Source organism: Canis lupus, chromosome 6 (assembly GCF_011100685.1).
Source record: "Canis lupus familiaris isolate Mischka breed German Shepherd chromosome 6, alternate assembly UU_Cfam_GSD_1.0, whole genome shotgun sequence".
NCBI lineage: Eukaryota > Metazoa > Chordata > Mammalia > Carnivora > Canidae > Canis > Canis lupus.
Genome location: NC_049227.1, coordinates 57,588,944 through 57,607,657, shown reverse-complemented (window position 1 = coordinate 57,607,657; position 18,714 = coordinate 57,588,944). Strand labels below are relative to the sequence as shown.

At 41.3% G+C, this 18,714-nt stretch overlaps 1 protein-coding gene across 5 annotated transcripts in view; it reads right to left on the bottom strand.

The window, feature by feature from the left end:
* TGFBR3 (transforming growth factor beta receptor 3) overlaps positions 1-18,714 on the bottom strand; it is a 194,775-nt gene that overhangs the window by 110,704 nt on the left and 65,357 nt on the right. For all 5 annotated transcript variants that reach the window (XM_038541389.1, XM_038541391.1, XM_038541393.1 and 2 more), the window contains exon 3: positions 2,938-3,122. In XM_038541389.1, the coding sequence (XP_038397317.1) occupies positions 2,938-3,122 (185 nt within the window). The remainder of the gene's footprint in view (positions 1-2,937; positions 3,123-18,714) is intronic.

Genomic DNA, 18,714 nt, shown 5'->3' with positions numbered 1-18,714 from the left:
AGGCCTGTTGTTTCCAAAACCAATGATTACAAATGAAGAGGTGTGGTCTCAGATGAAAAATACAATTATAGGTTTCTGCGCTGTCCTGAGGGGAACCCAGCAGGGAGGCCAATGGTAAAACAGTGCCTTCCTACAGAAGGCTTTGTGTACATTACTGTAGCAAGCGAGTTTCGGATCCAAATTCTCTGCTGGCCTATAAAATTGTTTATCTAACTTAAGCGCAACTGTTTCCCCAAATCTTGTCAACCTGCTGTGGTTATTACTTCCAGGTGTGGATCTGTCACCCCCTCCACACAGGAAAAGCAACAGCCTCTCCTCAGCTGAAGAACCTTAAGACTCCTGGGAGGCAGGAATGGAGTAAAATGTTAGAGAAGGGTTGATTTATAATAGATCTTACTGCTGATCCTGCACCAATAAACAAGCTAGGGGAAAGAGGGTTGACTTGGTAATTCCCTCCCACCGAAGGAGGACATGGTAAAAAACTACCTTGGGTCATCAGAGTCAATTATACTTGGGAGCAAACATGGCATTCTTTTTGCTAATTTATAAACAATGACCTCATTTTGTTTTGAAAAATATTCTCCTTTAATATTTAGTAGAGACATACATAAAGACATACATACATACATAAAGGTATGTTTAGACAGACATACCTCTGGTCCTCCCAACATCACCTCCCAAACTGATCAGCTGGTTTTTAGCACAGACCACATAATAGCAAATTTATAAAAACCAAGTTATCCACTGAGAACAAGAGAGTTGGGGGACTTTAGGCTGGAGGGAGAAGCAATCTTGTTGTTCTGTTTTTGTTTTTTTTTTTTAAGTGAATACAGCCAAGGTAAGCTGTATTAATCAGAATAATTAGTGTTTTATGTATAGAGAGTGTAGAGGACAACACGAGCAGTTGGGCCATGAGAGAATTAAAGAGAGAATGTTGACGGATGGTAAAATGGGGGTGGAAAAATATTAAATCTCTCACCTTCTTCACATGATTATGCAGCCATGCAGACAATTTTTTTCATGCAATTTTTAAAGACATTTGAACTATGTGACCCAGCAACTCCACTTCTCTAAGTATGTAAACAAGAGAAATGATAACCTATGTCCACACAAAAACTTGCCCATGAACGTTCATGGCAGTATTGTTCATATTAGTTAAAATGTGGAAACAACCTGAATGTCCATCTACTGAGGAATGGATAAAGTGTGGTCGGTCCACACAATGAAATGTTGCTCAGCAATAAAAAGGAATGAAGTATTGGCACGTGCTGCTGTGGGGAGGAACATTGAAGATATGATGCTAAGTGAAAGAAGAAGAATGTTTAGATTTTTAAGCAAATTTTCGAGACTATCTCCTCTAGGCCCCATCTCTTTACTCTCTCGGTGACCACACTATGTCCCCAGGTGCCAACTAGTTGCACGTATCCTCAGTACCACCATGAACATTTGAACCTAACTCTGTGGTCATTCCTAGAGGTACTTTTCTCTTGCTTCAGTCGTCTTATTTGAATCGATTTTCACAGTCAACAACAGCAACGCACAATTTAACATCTAGAATCTTTGCTGTAGCTGCTTCTGTAATAGTTTGAGCATTTCTTTTCTTAGTTCCTCTGAGACAGCACATATAAAATGAGTAATTATTGCTGCTAAAGAATTGCTGGAGTCAGCAAGGCTTCATAGGAACTGCATTTCCTCCTCCTCTTTTCCCTCCCACCACAAAATCTCCCCCATAAGTTAAGAATTAAAGACACATTACCAGGATAAAGAAATCTGCCCTGAAAGAGGCGTTGCAGCAACCACGGCAAGCAACCAAGAGTATTAACAATAATTTCCAATGTAGCTGAAAAGGTTAGATGATTTGTCTTTGAAATGAGCCAACTCTGCACACTTGCACGAGATTAAAATCAGTTTGCTTTTTCTTCTGGACACCTCACCTCTCCTATTCCTACCCCCGCCCCCAAAAGGCAAAGCGGTTGAAGCACATAAATAGTTCTGGAAATTAACTTCCTTGATCAGAAGAAAACTCAAAGATAAATTCCATTCTGCATTAGTTTTCCTACCCTTCACTGTGATCAGGATTCATTGTGGTTTCTCTCTCCCTGGGGAGATAATACTTGATTGATCAAACACTTCTGACACACAGAAGCTTAAAAACAGAAAGAACTACAATTGCATGCTATATCTTAAAAGAAGTATGATGACCATGACCCACAATCTAGGTCATTTCTGAGCCACAGGAAAGAGGAGGCCATTTTTTTCTTAAGGTGACAACTCTGTGCGAGCGAGTTATTTCCGCACCTGTAAAATGAGAATACTAACCGGACTTCATGGGGTCAGCCTATGAGTGCTTCAAATAGTGCTGAGGACGGGTGAAATACCAAGTCACTCTGAGCTTGGTTCATCACCATCACCACCACCTAGACCATCGCTATCTTTGAGAAGCTGCCTAGGTGGCATAGGAGCTAACCCCCAGGGCTTTTCATGTCTGTACAAAGCACTGACATCTTTACTCAAATGTTCCTATTTCCAAAGACCCATCCTGCAGGAGCTACAGGTTCATAAGATGAAGCAAAGAAAAGGAAAAAGACAGAAGAAGATGAGAAAAGACATTTTACAATTACAGAAAAAGGCACCTTATTTTGTTTTTTCACAGTGATGTTTAAAAGATGAAATTCTTAAGAACATTCTTTCCAATACGGGAAGCCAGGAAAGTTGCTAAGCTGAAAAATCTCTCTAGAAAGAGTCCTAAGTTGCCCAGTCCAGAGAGAAATCTGTTATTTGAAATCCTTCTTAGGTGTACACTGCATCCTCCTCCCCACTTATATTCATATATAAGCATCCTTGTTAAACCCAGAATGGGAAAAAAAGGACTCTGTTCAGAGAAGTGTTTTTACAAGCTGAGAGGAACAGGAGTAGAAAGCTGGCACCTGCGCCTACCTCTCTCTGGGGCTGGCCAAGCCCCGGGTCAGCAGTACGGAGGTTCAGGACGTGCACTTCCTGTGGCAGCCCTGTTGTGCCTCTGCTGGCACACCCCGACAAGACAGTGAAGCTCTCCATTAACGCCTGGACTGGATGAGAGGCATTGACAGGCGACAATTCACACTGGGTACTGGGTTCTGGACCTGCAGGGGGAATCACAAACACAAAACCCTCAGAAATAGCGATTAATTGCGCTACAATTAAATTACTTATTCTAGACGATCAAGCCACTGCCAACCCACCAGAGGAATCTTTCCAGGTAAGTTGTCTTCAGAACTAAATGGCAAAGAAGCGTGTTAGCCTATTCTAAAACCCCACTCTCTAAATTCCTTTTAGATGATTTTGACATGTATTTGATTATTTAAATTCCCTTTTAGACACACAAGTCACGAATGTATTCCTCAGGATGGAGGAAACCTCCCATTTGACATCTGTGTTCAATTCCTTCTCCATCTCCTAGAAGAAAGCCAGAAGTAAATGGAATAAATTGCCGAAAGCCCAATAATAGTATGCATAAATATTAAACAACTAAAATTGCACCCAAAAAGTATAAGCTACTGTCCCTTAACTTTTAAGCACTGCCCTCTTCTTAAAAGACCAGAACAAACTTAAGAATGATACAAAGGCACTATAACGAGCAAGGGCAACTGGGGCCAGAGTTGTACAGCAAAGTTTGGGCCAGAGGTCAGAAAAAAAAAATCCTCCCAGAAAGGGAGAAGTGTATGAGTAGAGCCCCAAATAGAAAAAGTAGAACCCTGGTCACACTTGGCTCCTGCTTCCTCACTCTCCCCCCCCCTTCCCTAATAATCAGAACTTGAATTCTGACATCTATTCCCGCCCATCTCTACCTCCTGTGGTCCTCATCGCCTGTCTCTAGACAACTGCAGATCTTCCTAAAAGGAGACTCTAGGGTTCAGCTCTTCAAGCCACCTCCCATTGAGAGCACCATCCACCTCACCCAAGGTGCTCAAGGGGTGGTTATTTCTGATACAAACACCAGCCCCTCCCATCACTGCCAGCATCTCCTGTCCCTTAAGGACTCCTGGCCTGTGAATAAAGCCCAAGTTTCTTAAGCAGGTGCACAAGGCCTTTCCTGACCAGTCCCTTCCTCTCTCTCCAGCCTCACCCCATCCCACTCCAGCAACCCCAACTGGCTTCAAGTGCTCCAAATATACCATAATGTGTTCTTAACACCACATCTTTATTTAAGTTTGTTTCCTTTACCCAAATCCCTCTTCCATTCTTAACTCTGCCCCACAACAAACACCCCAAACAGAGAGAGGTACTCTTCCTCCATCCTCACATGCTTTCTCTGCCCATCTTGGCAGTTTCTATGCTAGTGTAACCTCCTGGACTGTGGGTTACTCATCTTTGTAACCTCAGCACCCATCACAGCACCCGGCACGTCAGAGATGCTCAAAAAATATTTGTGAAATGAATCATCAGGCTTTAAAAAAAAAAAAAAACTGCTCCCTCCCTGACTGGTGATTAGAACACCATTCTGGGGACTTGGATTTTGCTGTAGGGAGCTAATATAGGAAAGAGATTGCTGTGATGATGTGAGGTACAACCCCACTTGGGCCTCACCACACACTGGCTGGATAGGAACATCCAAGGAGGAGGAGGAACCAGTGATACACCTCTACAAATTTGGTGTTGTCTCCATTTAATACCTGGGGAGACTGGGACTTGAACATACAGCATCCACTAAACCACACCTTTCCAAGCGGAATCCAAAAAAGACCTGAAAACACTCAAATTAGTTCTTCTGACTTCTACATATTAAAAGTACTCTCCAGGATTACAGCCTCGGTGTAAAATGCCAATGCAGTTCAGAACCAGGCAATCCTGCACCCCCACGGCTATACCAAAAGCAGATACCCAGCTGCCTGGTGTGCCAAGTCTATTTCAGAACTCACAGAAATTATCTAGGCTGATAATAGTAATCTGGTCCAAAATGAAGTATGCACCTTCTCAAATAATCACTGCTACTCTCTGTGCTGCTGTACTGTTCCCAGCTGCTGAGAAACAGAGGTGGTGAAGGAAGATGTCACGGTGGCAAAAGAGGGAGGTACTGGACAAACGATTCGCTGAAGTCCCCATGTAGGGCCAACAGTGTGAGCAGGTGCTCCCCCTACTGTTTCCCCTCCCACCCTCACCAACAGCAGTGGGCCATCCAGTGTATTTCATGCCCCAGAGCTCCAGAGTCTCCTCCTCCTACTCAACTCTGGGGACACACTGAACTCTGGGGACTTGGTTTCACAGCCTCTTACCATGAATCTGCCATTATCACAAATTAAGCACAAATAAAAATGCTTTTCAAGATAGGGGGTGGGTTAAAAGGCGATGGAGATTAAGGCGTGCACTTGTCCTGATGAGCACGGCTGATGTATGGGAAGTGTTAAATCACCATGCTGCACACCTGAAACTAATATTACACTGCATGTTAACTCACTGGAATTTAAACAAAAACTTAAAAAGGGGCACCTGGCTGGCTCAGTCTCAGCAGAGCATCCAATTCTTGATCTTGGAGTCATGAATTTTTTTAAGATTTTTATTTATTTGAGAGAGAGAGAGCACGTGCACAAGAGAGAGGATGAGTGGGGGGAGAGGCAGAGAGAGGAAAAAGCAGATTCCCTGCTGAGCAGAGAGCCGGATGCAGGGCTAACTCCCAGGACCCTGGGATCATGTTCTGAGCCCAAGGCAGAGTTAACTGACTGCCATCCCAGCATCCATAGGGTCAGGAGTTTGAGCCCCACATTGGGTGCAGAGATTACACAAAAAAATAATAATAAAAAAAAACCTTTCAGCTCCATTTTTATATGCATGTGCAAAGCTCTGACTGGCCTGTGGTTCACGGTTCCGCTCAAAACACATCTGCCATCTGCCTGACTTGCCCTCCTGGCAATGCCACCATCACCCATCAGGATCTTCCTTAAATCACCACACTGCTTATCGCCGCATGGGGGCTGGAGCAAAAACTCACTAGCAACAAGTCAAAGGAAAAGGTCTTTCCCAAAGAGGGAGGGAATCAGAGAGGGGACATCCCCAGTACTGGGGACTAGCAATCCTGACCTTAGAATCCATGGTTTCTGTCCTGCCCACAGTCCAGGGCAGAGCAAATCCCACTTAATGGACACCCGTTCCAGCCATGCGCTTTACAAGTCAGCCTGAGGTCAAAGAAAAAAAGAAAGCCAATGCACAGGCCACACTCTTATCAAGTGATTGGATAACTGCACTTTACAGAGACCCACTGGGGTCAGTGTTTAAACACACTCCCTATAGAGTGTCTCTGACCATCAGGCACACCAAAGTAGTAGTTTTTGAGGTTCCTTACTGTATTTTTTTGCCTCCAAATTAAAAAAAAAAAATAAGCTACAAAATAGGATTAAGCTATCCTTAAAGCCAAAAACAGCAAGAAAGAAAAGATATTAGGAGTTATCCAAAAAAAAAAAAAAAAAAAAAAAAAAAAAAAGGAGTTATCCACCCTTAGCCTCCAAGGATAAGTAAGGGTACCTTCAACAATTCAACACACAGTCTGGTGTAGTAAAAAATAAAATAATTTGCTCCTATTTATTAAATGCTCACTATAGGCTGGGCAGTGCTAGATCTATACAACCTTGAACACCATCATAAAAAAGTGGTAGTACTCCTTTTTTTTTAAGAAAAGGAAAATAAGTTCAAGGCACTTAAGTAACTGCTTTAAGGTTGCCCAGTCACCCAAGGACTGAGACTCACACCTACCTCTGAGATTCACATCTTTATATGGTGCAATTTTAACAAAAACATATTGAACATTTAAGGAAGAAATCATACCAATTCTCAACAATTTCTCTCAGAAGATAGAAGCAGAGGGAATACTTCCTAACTCATTGTATGAGGTCAGCATTACCCTAATACCAAAACCAGACAAAGATATTGCAAGAAAAAAAAAACATAGACCAATATTTCTCATGAACACAGATGCAAAAATCCTCAACAAAATATTAGCAAATTGAATCTAACAATGTAAAAAAGAACTGTACGCCATAACCAAGTGGAACTTATCCCAGATACACAACTGATCTGATAATCAGTAACACATCTCACCAACTGGCTGACAAAGAAAAGTCAGAAGAAAAAAAAAGTCACATGATCATATCAACAGATGCAGAAAAGGCATTTGACAAAATCTAACCATGATTCATGATAAAAACTCTGAGCAAACTAAGGACAGGAACTTCCTCAACTGGATAAAGAGCATGTACCAAAAAAGAACCCCTAAGCTAACATCATACTTAGTGGTGAGAAACTGGCAGCTTTCTCATTAACATCAGGAATAAAAGCAAGGATGTCCCCTCTTCCCACTCCTTTTCAACACTGCACCAGAAGTCTTAGCTAATGTCTGCAGCTAGGTATGGCCATGTGACCAAATTCTGATTAGAAAGATATAATCAAAAAAAAAAAAAAAAAAAGAAAGAAAGATAGATATAATCAGAGGGGATACATGCAATTTCCAGGAGTTTTCTCATGAAGGGAAGGAGTTGTGTTCTGCTCTTTCCTCCTTCCTGTTGGCTGGAATACAGATGTGCTGGTAGGTCCAGAGCAGCCTTCTTGAGCCATAAAATGGAAACAACAGGCTGACTGGGACAAAGCCATATGACAGAGGTTGCCTGGGTCCTTGATGAACATGGATCAGCTCTGAACTTTTTATATGGAACACATGTAACTTTTATCCAAGCCAATATGGGTTTTTCTGACACAGCTTAATCTACTTTTACTTTACTTCATCAAAAACACCAACCTTAGTCCCACCAGAGACCCCACATACAAGGTGTCCTCCGAAAAGACTTTCTCACCGTTCCTCTTTCTTTCCCCTGCCTTGGTGTGGCAAATTCCTACTCATTCTTCAGATCTCTCAAGGAAGCTTCTCTTACTTCTCTTACATTAGGTATATGCTTCATTTCTTTAATACTCTTCATTTCTCTTAACTCCATGTGCTTATACTTATATAATTATTTGTGCAATTATTTGTTTACTGTCTGCGTACACCCAAAGACTGAAACTACCACAGAAGAACGGAAGCCTATCGTTCTGCTTATTGCTGTATCCCTCCTCCCAGGACAATGTCTGGCACACAGTATACACTCCAATACTAATGAGGGAAGGGGAAGGGAGAGAAAAGGAAAGAACCACAAGATGCTCCAAAATCACAGGATTTCATATAAATAAAAGACTCCACCCTAGAGTTCTTCCTTTCACTCTTTACCCAGTAGCCAAAACTTCAATACTGTATTGGGGGTGGGGAGGAATCAATCATGAGATGAGGGAGGTGGCATATTTGGTTGCTAAGAATCAAGTCCCAGCTGGGGCTTCCCCACCCTCAAATGTCACAGCAGGCAGGAACCACAAATTTGTTTTTGTCCTCTCCTCCCAAACACTCTGCTGATAAGGTGACACAACACTTCCCTCTGCCATCAGCAAGCCCCCAGCCTCCTGCGACCTCTGGGTCAGGCCCCGGCCTTCCTGACCTTCTCCTGAAGCCACAGCATGCCTCTGTGAGATGGCCTCAGAGTGGCTTCCACTGCAGGCTGCTCACACAATGTCAGAGCCACATCCAGGGAAAAAAGCTTCCACCTTGGGAAGTGTGACCCACCCCCAGGCTCTACACCACACAAGCCTAAGCTACTACACCAAGGCAGCCACCACGAGACCCACGTGCAGCGCCTCACAGCCACAAAGGCTTGGAAACCAGGAAAACATGTGCCGAAACCCTGTCTGACTCATCTGCTCACTTCTGTGGTGACCTGCAAGCTCTGGAGCTGCTCGTGTAGGCTCTCACTGACAGCCTCAGAAGGCTGGGAGTTTCTCTTGTGGCCACCACTGGAAACCCACAGCCCTTCCTTCCCTGAGCAATCCCTTACCCACAGTCAAGAGGCAAGTGAGCAGCGTGCTCTGTGAGGATGCTAATCAGCACAGCAAAAGCTACTTTACCACAGTAAGGATCAGCCAAGGCACAAACGATACAATAAGAAACGGCTGGCTGAAGGCAACAGTGCTATAAACACGCCCTCTTGTTCACCTTGCACCGTTCTTTACAATTAAGACATTTTACCCAAAAAGGGGGGGTGGGTGGCATTTTTACAGGTACTTTACCTGAAGCCTCACAGAAACTCTGTAACATGGATAGAACAGATATTATTTCCACTATAAGTAAAATGTTGCAGCCACAGAGCTGGGCTCATATTTTGATAAAGTGCTTCCTGACAGGCACGTACAGGTTCACCTCCAGAGGCATTTCTCACTGTTGCCTCCCCATCTGGATATTTCTGTGTATTCTAAGCATCTAGTACGTGTCCCATCCAGGATTCTTTGGGGGTCATTCCCAAAGAAGTCTAATTTTCCCTTGGTCTGAAAGCGTGAGCTGAGTTGATCCTTCTCTGCTGGCTACACAAGCAATTTGATCTCCCCCAAATCCTGCTGGGTGTTGTGTTTTGTTTGACGTGCCCTCTTTCCTACCCTGAAGTCAGACTCTGTTTTTCCTTCTCAGGATACCCTCCTCAGCCACCAGGACAGACCCATGGCCCCTATTTGCCCCCAAGATGCTATATCTACCAAGTAAAAACATTTACTGACCTGAAGGCAGCACAGATACAAGTAAACCCCGTGGTGAGAAACTCACCAGGTGGCCCAGACCGAGGGGCCTCTTTCACAAAGCAAGGCCACCTGAGGCAACACTGTGGCGCATATGGTGACACCCTGGGCCTCCACCTCCTGTGAGAAGCCAGGGTTTAATTCTTCCTGAGTACAGTTATCATGCACCTTCTCTGGGCCACACACTGCGCACGTGTTGTTTCTAATCCCCATAACACCGCTGTAAAGACAGTGTTAAAATCCCCATTTTAGAGTAGTGGGACCTGGGACTCCTTAGAGGCTAAGTAACTTGCCAAAGGTCACCACCAGTAGGGCACAGGGTGGAATTCGAACCTGGGCTCTCAGACTCCGGGCCTAAGCTCTTCCCGTGATAAGTCGCCGCCTGCTTGCACCCAGCATTTTCCTGTCCTTCACCTCAGGGCTTCATGAACAAACAGACTTACTGGTCAGACATACACATTAACTCATGTTTGAGAAAATAAGCTACTTGGCTCACACTCACAACCTTTTGGTCAATTTAAAAGACTTCATAAACTCAATGAGAAAGCACAAGCTCATTTCTCATTTTACCAAATGTCATCTTCCTCTTTTCCACTAATGTTTGCTTATCTGCACACATGGGAAATGTTCCTATGATCTGGCTATCACATCAATGTCTAAATTCCCAGTTCCACTTAAAGGGGAAAAAAATGCAAATGGACTCACCCTTTCATTATGTCCTTTAGCTACAACACAGCATTCCGATCTCTGTTTCAGAACCCCCACGTCCACACTGGCTGCAGGCCAGCACTCAGGCTTGAGAGAATGCAGACGAAGCATCTGGGAACAGATGCATTTGCTGCACACACTTTAAATGTAATCTGTCCCCAAAGAAATTAATATCACACCTCACGCAAGGAATAAAATCCTGGACGTAGGGGAGTTATTGTTTGGGGGAAGGTACAATAAGTAATTTTCACATTTAATAAATGGGATCCTTAAGCATTTTAAATACCAGTGCATACCAAGTTGACACAAACATCTGGTACCTATTGCACATAATTTCCAGCACACAGATTCCCCATATCACCCAAGGTACTAATGAGGAGCGTGTGTTCAGCTGCAATAAAAGGGGTAAAGATGTAGAGGGAATCGCAGGGTAACATTATAGCCTGGGACCAAGACATTGCAGTGGGGAGATTTTATTCCAACACCACCATTGGCTAATAAGGGTTTCTGTTATTGTCCCACCGGGAATTCTGCAATGTTGTCAGCTGTGAAGAGGGACAAACTCCCACAGATTGTGTGCCTGGGCACTGCAGGATCTATTCTGCCCCTGAGCTGAAAATTCCTTCTACCCCCACGGGACGTGAGAATCTAGAAAGGGCACCCATGATGATTCCTCAGCCACCAGTACAGCCGGGCTCCCAGTGAGCTGCAAGCAAGGGAATGCGACAAACGTCAGGATATGATGCAAAAACAAAGCTCCAGGAAAAAACACCTGGAAAGCCAGAGCTCAAGAGTGCCTGCAGCGTACACAACATATGCTGGTGTTTATACCATCTCAAATTACAACTGGTTGGAGCTACAGCCCTTTGGGGATGAAACTGTGGAATGCACCACCATTAAAAGCCAAAAAGCCCTTCTACCAAAGTCCCACCTAGTTTTTTCAACAATAAAACTTAAGGCTAAAGCTTATCCTTGGTAAGAAAAAGACAAGCAGAAGAGTTTCTAGCATTCTAAAACCCATAATGCATATGTCTCAGGCAGAAAGAAAAAGCCAGATTTTTCTACAGTACGACTCCTTAGGCATGTCTTATCATAGTTTCATCCTCCAAGTGAATATCTAAATCCAGACCTTCCTCTTGACAAACTAACCCTCTTCCAAGAAGTCAACTGCCAACTTGTTGGGCCAAAAGCCAATGCATATTTGTATATTGTTGTGTTCAAATCATGGTGCAACCATACTGAAGAATTTCCTGTGTTCAAGTTGTGTTTTTAAAAAGTTCAAAAAGGAACAATGGAAAAAGCATCTTTAAGAATTTAGGTTCTCAAACTGTTGAGAAGTGCCACATTATAAAGGCACTTACTCTTCCATCTAAGCAAGATACCATACAACCAAGAGTATCAGAAGGGACTCATGCGGCTCTCTGAGGAAGTGGGGTTTTTTCATGTTTTTTTATAATCTGAAGAGAACAGGTAGCAGAAGAAGTATGTTCTTAGAAGTCACCACTAGACACAGCAAGAGAAGAGCCCCTGTATTAGAGACAGTGGTTACAGGAGGAGCACTAGACCAGGAAACATGAGAGGTGCCATTTTACATCCAGATCTGCCACTTACTCGTTGCTTAACCTTGTCCTTAAGCTTCCCATAATCTTCTTTCTCTTACTTTATGAGAGGTTCATAGATCTGGAGACACTATACATGTCAATGCTTTACAAATTTCAAGTTCTATCAGAGACACTAAGTCCCCTGAGGGGAGAAGAAATAAATGAATGAAAATATTTTCTCCATTGAAAAATGTTTTCTTTATGAGCTTTTATAGTGATTAATAAAATATCTAAGATAAGATGTTCTTATACTACTCCCTAGCCAATACTCCCCAAAAAATTATTTTGAAGAACTGCAGCAGCAAGATTTAAAATAAAACTATGTGCAGTATTAGAGTAAAAATTCCTGTTCTCTGAGCAAATTCTGGAAGTACAAATCCCAAAGGTGAGAAAAGTCCATATTTCTGCCTCCAGGGAATTGCCCAAATCCAGAGAGTAATCTGGCATCATCTTGGCTGACTTTCTTGTTGTTTACTTTCAATCTAGAAGATGGCACACCTGTTCCTATTCTGACAAGATCTAGGAAGCTAGGAATAAGGGGGACACTGGCTCGCTACTCAAGCGTTTCTGTTAAGAAGGAAACAGAGCTGACAGTTTGTAGAAAAATCTAAGAACAACCAATGTGCTGCTGTTCCTTTCACAGTGAAGCTAAAAGGTTCAGGAGAATATATGGAGCTGGTGTTTGCAGAGACTGCAGCAGTTACAGGTCAATCAAGCAGCACCATTGAGAAAACTGCTAGATGTAGACCAGGGAACAGGATGGTTGTGCCCAGCTTGTAGCCCTGGCCTAGAGCTCTTTAGGGCTCTAAATAAAGAGACTCCATAAACCTGATATACCTATTACACTTTTCCTTTATAGCCAATATCAGCTTTTAGTTATAAATCTATTTGGGCATATGTTTGTGTGCCATTCATTTATTAGGGCATATGTATTTATGTCTTCTGCTTAGCTGGAAACCACATGAGGGCAAGGATCATGCATGTTTCTTGTGCTTATCCTCTATCTACGCAGAGCATGGCACAGTGCCTCACAGGTGGCAGGTGCTCACAAATACTTGTTGGGTGATGAATACCTCAAACAACCAAAACCCTAATTCTCTACAAACGATGAAGCTGGTAGCTCAGGTTTTGTATCTCTGCCCTGCCACCACACTTTAGCTTTGTAACCTGGAGCAGTTACTTAACCACTCTATGTCTCTGATATTTCATCTACACAATGGGGATAATCATAGTATCTGCCCCATAAGACAGTTCTCAAGATTGACTCGTTTTTATTATCATATAATTATAATGATTATTACCATCTCTCCAGCTAAGGCACGTGTCCTAAAAAAAAAAAAAAAAAAAAAAAAAAAAAAAAAAAAAAAAGATACTTTTAACGTATCCCAACCTCCCTTTTGCATTAGGAATCACAAACGTTTACAGGAAAACTGGGGCCCACGTACATCAGTGCCCTCACTGTCACCCACAGGGCCTAAGGGACCTCTACAGGCATATTACATTATATTGTACTCCATGTTATTGCACTTCATAGGTACTGTTTTTCATAAAATGCAGGTCTGTGGCAACCCCGTGTTGAGCAAGTCTATTGGCGGCATTTTTCCAACAGGATTTGCTCTCTTCCTGTCTCTGTGTCACATTTTGATAGTTCTCACAACATTTCAAACTTTTTTCATTATTATATTTATCATGGTGATTTGTGATCATTGATTATGACACATGGAAGTTCAGGTGATAATTAGCATTTTTTAGCAATATTTTAAAATTAAGGTATGCACACTGGTTTTTTTAGTCATAATCCTATTGCATACTTAATGGACTATAGTTAAGTGTAAACATAACTTTCATATGCACTGGGAAACCAAAAAATTCATTTGATTCACTTTCTTGTGATATTGGCTTTATTGTAGTCATCTGGAATCAAACCTACAATATCTCCGAGGTATGCCTATATAAACTAGTTGGTAAAAAGGCCTTCTATTCCAATCCTTCCTAGTTTTCAGACAAGTCCTTCTGGTCCTAAAGATGCAAAATTAATGTACCAAGATAGGTCTGACTAGGGTCCCCAGTTTTAGTGGCTCTACTTCTAGAAATTCCTGATCTGCTGTGTGTCAACCATACTCAAAAAAAATTAAAAGAAAGAAAAAGAAAGTTCCTGATCCAACCCAAATATCATCCTATATACTTCTTTATTACTTATATACTCAACTACTTCTAGAAAGGAAATCGAGGGGCTTGTAATAAAAATTTTTAAATGGCCTTAGAAACCCATGTAAGCTTCCAAGCAATTAAAAAGTGGCTATGACAAAAAATTTCATCAAAGAACTTAAAGGAAACTATTTCATTTGAGCACCTCACCTAGTTCTGAGCTTCCTAGTCGCCAAGGTAAAAGAGAAAACGTGATGTTTATACGACCTCATTAAAAGAAAAAACAGGGCAGCCCAGGTGGCTCAGCGGTCTGGTGCCGCCTTCAGCCCAGGGTGTGATCCTGGAGACCTGGGATCGAGTCCCACGTCGGGCTCCCTGCATGGAGCCTGCTTCTCCCTCTGCCTGTGTCTCTGCCTCTCTCTCTCTCTGTGTCTCTTGTGAATAAATAAATAAAATCTTTTTTAAAAATGAATGAATTAATTAATTAATGAAAGATAAAACAAATCTTATAAAAAGGAAACAAGTCAGCTCTTGGGATAAGAAAATATGTTTCCTAAGTCTGAATTTCAGAGGCCTGTGATAATGCAAGGATCAGTGATTTCAAGAGTCATTTTACAAAAAGTATAGGTACATAACTCTTCTTATATGGCTTCATTAAAAATAGAGGGAATAGAGGGAATATATTCTCTACAGTGAATTTCATTCAGGGGTCCAGGCAATTCTCTCTGGTATGCATGCACAAAAACATCTTTTCTAGAATTGGAAGCTTTTTTATTTTTACTTTTTAAACCAATAAATTACATCAATGTATGTATGAAGGCAAAAAACAAAGTGGCACTAGTTTGCTAAAGGCATTTGGGGGATTTTCTGATCTTGGTTTTTAAAAACTCGCCATTCAATTAGTCCAGTTTCAGATTTTGGGGGCACCTGGTTCGCAGTCAGTGGAGCTTGTGCCTCTTAATCACAGGGTTGTGGGTGTGAGTCCCATGTTGGGTATGGAAATTACTTTTTAAAAATCTTTAAAAAAAAAGTTTTAGATATTGCTATGCTGAGTCAACAAGCAATTTCTGGAAAAAAAAAATCTAAGCAGAGTTATCAGTTTAACAACAGGCTAGAAGGGAAGGGTTTAATTCAATCAAATTGCATTTAACCTAAAGACAAATATAAGAAATTATTGTACTGCTGTTTAATAAACTCTTCCCAAAATTTAAAGCTGACATAAATGAGATAGCTGTTCAGAAACCACATCTACTGAGCATGCTCACAACAAAACTTCACACACAGTAAAGTACTGTCAAACACACATCTGTATCTGACAAAGCAACCTTTCAAAACAGATGTGTCATCAGATGTTTCAAAGCTTAACTTTTTTTTTAAAAAAGTTTGTCACATTCAATCAAAGCAATTTCTGTTTTTCGGAAATCTGTGTGTTATTTGGGGGGGAACTTTTCTTCGGTGTTTTTCCACTCTGCATCAACTAGCTCCTCTCTTTTCCTCCCAAGTGAACCTTTGGAAACCACTCTGCCACAGGGAATTCACCTTTTCTCACATGGAGACGAACTCTAATACTTTCAAAGAGTCAATCTGAAAATGAAATCCTTTGCATGCCAATTCCTAAAACAAAAAGGACTTTGTTGCAAGATTTGCACAGAAAAATGTATGAAAGCTTAATCCATTATTTAAAGTAATAATTAATTCTTTCTCTGAGTGTTTTATATCATATTCCCTTCTTCCCCTCTTACTTCATCTGGACCCCCCCAAAAAAACACCTTACCACCACACAATAAATGCTTCATTTATTCAGCACTGACTGGTAATGGGATATCCCACATAAGCAAATCTTCCAAATAAGTAAGGCTTTACTCCTTTCAAGAAAGAGATCTAAGTCATTTTTATTGGAAATCTACATAAAATGTACTACATACATAATTATTTCCTGGCCACCTTAAATATTGTGAGCATCCTGAATATCACTAATTTTTTTGAAGGACTTGAGGTTATCATTATGAATACTAATAACAACTTATTAAACTTTGGTATGTTATTTCAGTTTTTGTCTCTACACCAAATGGTCCCATATTTGCATTTTATAATGGTGCCTATACTTTTTATCTTTCTGATTTTCTCCACAGGCTGCAGGTCTGTCTCTCCATTTCAAGACCATCACATATCATCTTTCACACTCAATACTAAGTCAACAGCTTGGCTGCGGGCCATCCCACCTACAGAGTAACCTCTATGGACTTCTGACCCCTATCTTCCTTGTAACTCACCAAATGTTTTGGTTTCCTTCATGTACTATGGATGCACAAACCTGCTATAAAAGTGACACTGTATAACCTTAGTGACAATAATTTCAACACTATTAGTGACACTGTCCACACTAACCTAATTTGAATGGTAAGCCATCAAAGAAAGTGAAATATGCACTAAGGGTGAGCTGTTGGGAATTTAGTTCACACAAAAACTGTGCTAAAGGCTCTACTCTATTACTCTGGGGCTTCAAGCATTTTAGAAGTACTATCTTTTCAAGAGGAGGAGAAAGCAAATATATGACCAGGTCTCCTGTCATATATATATATATGTACACACACACATACATACACACACACACATTGTGTGTGTATGTGTGTGTGTGTCTCATGGCATCTCCCTCTCTTCTTTATTTTTCAGGATGAATAGATATTTAATCTGCACATCCCAGGTTAATTACAATTTTAGCATCACCTGCATATTCTTCTGCATTATAGCTGCCCAACAGAACTTGTAATCACTATTCCTTCCCATCTTCACTCTCCCACCAGTGCTAGCGGACACTGTCACTGTGATCAGTCACTGCTACCAGCATCCCTGTTTGAGGTTGTGTACAAATGATCCATTGTGTACAACACAGTGTAGGGCAGCCTGCATGCTGGACAGTGCCATGTCACAAAGAAAACACACAAAGCCACTCAAAAAGCCCTTCCATTGATACTATCTGCAGCTTTCTAAAATCAAGTCATGACATGGAATCTTCCCTACCTTCTGATCTTAAGTTAGAGGTATGAGTCAGACTGCCCTCTTTGCAAACCATGATTATGCTAAAATAAAAAAAATTTTTTTTAATTTTTAAAGGCAGATACAGAGAATTTTTGCAGTTTCACAGACTCAGAGTGGCTCACGTTTTAAAGCCCTCTTCTGAAATAAAATACTGTTTCTTTGCCCCAGAGATAACTCATAATTTATCCTAAATTTTGACCTTTTTTACTGTAAAAAGCATAGGAAGTTACATGGAAACAATGAATGGAAGTGCACTTTTTTATTAAACAAGAACAGGAAACTTTCAGTAGTTTATGGTAAAACTACATATTTGAGCCAAAGAGAAAACTTAGACTGGGCTCTTTTAACTCTTAACTTCTCACCTTCTCCCATCTGAAAGATATAAGAATATGTGGAACTGACATCCATGAAACAAATTTCAAGACAAGAAAAAATTAACATTTATAGGCTTCAAAATTATATTTCCCCCAAATTACTTAATGAGCCTCTTCACACGGGCCTACACATACTTATTCTACTATTGCATGGCTCAAATGAGTCATAATAAAACTCTGGAATATTAAAGACAATAAGTGAGGAAATTCCAGAAAATATAAAAACTATTTCAGGGAGCCAAAACAGAACTGTATTTATTTTTCTATCCTAATGCATAGGAATGAATAAACCAGCAAATAAAACAGGCACTCACAAAAGTAAACATACATCTAGCTGCAGCTCTGTAACATAAAGTCTTCCAAATTTACCACCTCCTCCATACTAAAAAAATTATCTCCTCAAACAAAGCAAGCACCCCCAAGCATCCTCCTCCAATTCTAAGAACCTTCTACTATACCAATTTAAAAACAGGTTTTCTTTGAATCCACAACACACAACACAGCAAGCGACACATAACAGGAGCTCCATGAATGTTACAGAAAGGAAAAGCCACATGTTGTTTTTTGTTTTGTTTTTTTAATTTATTTATGATAGTCACACAGAGAGAGAGAGAGAGGCAGAGACACAGGCAGAGGGAGAAGCAGGCTCCATGCACCGGGAGCCTGACGTGGGATTCGATCCCGTGTCTCCAGGATCGCGCCCCGGGCCAAAGGCAGGCGCTAAACTGCTGCGCCACCCTGGGATCCTGGAAAAGCCACATGTTATTCTCATTCACTTTAGTCTTAGTCCAACCCTATCTGGGTCATGGCTCCAACTGCACTAAAAACGTATCACTTCCCTAAGCCTCAGTTTTCTCATCTCTAAAATAGGGATAATACTTATCCTGGCTAATCCCCAGGATTGTTATGAAAGAAATGAGATCATGGATTTGAAAGTTTTTTATTAAATCAGGAAGCCCTATAGAAGAGTCAAAATATTACCAATAAATATATGAAAAATCAGTAGAAAACAACATCCTTTCTCCTCACTGCCCTACTCTTTCTCTCCAAAAAACAGCTCATAACATACAGTAACAGGCCTTAAGAATATAGAGGGAAAAAGGCTGAACTTGAGGTTAGAACCAGGTTCTAGTCTCAGCTCTGTTAGTAACAAGCTGCTTGACCCGGGCCACCTATAAAACTAGGGTTAATCCTACCTATGTTGTCAAAGCAAACTAAAGTAAAGGATAGCA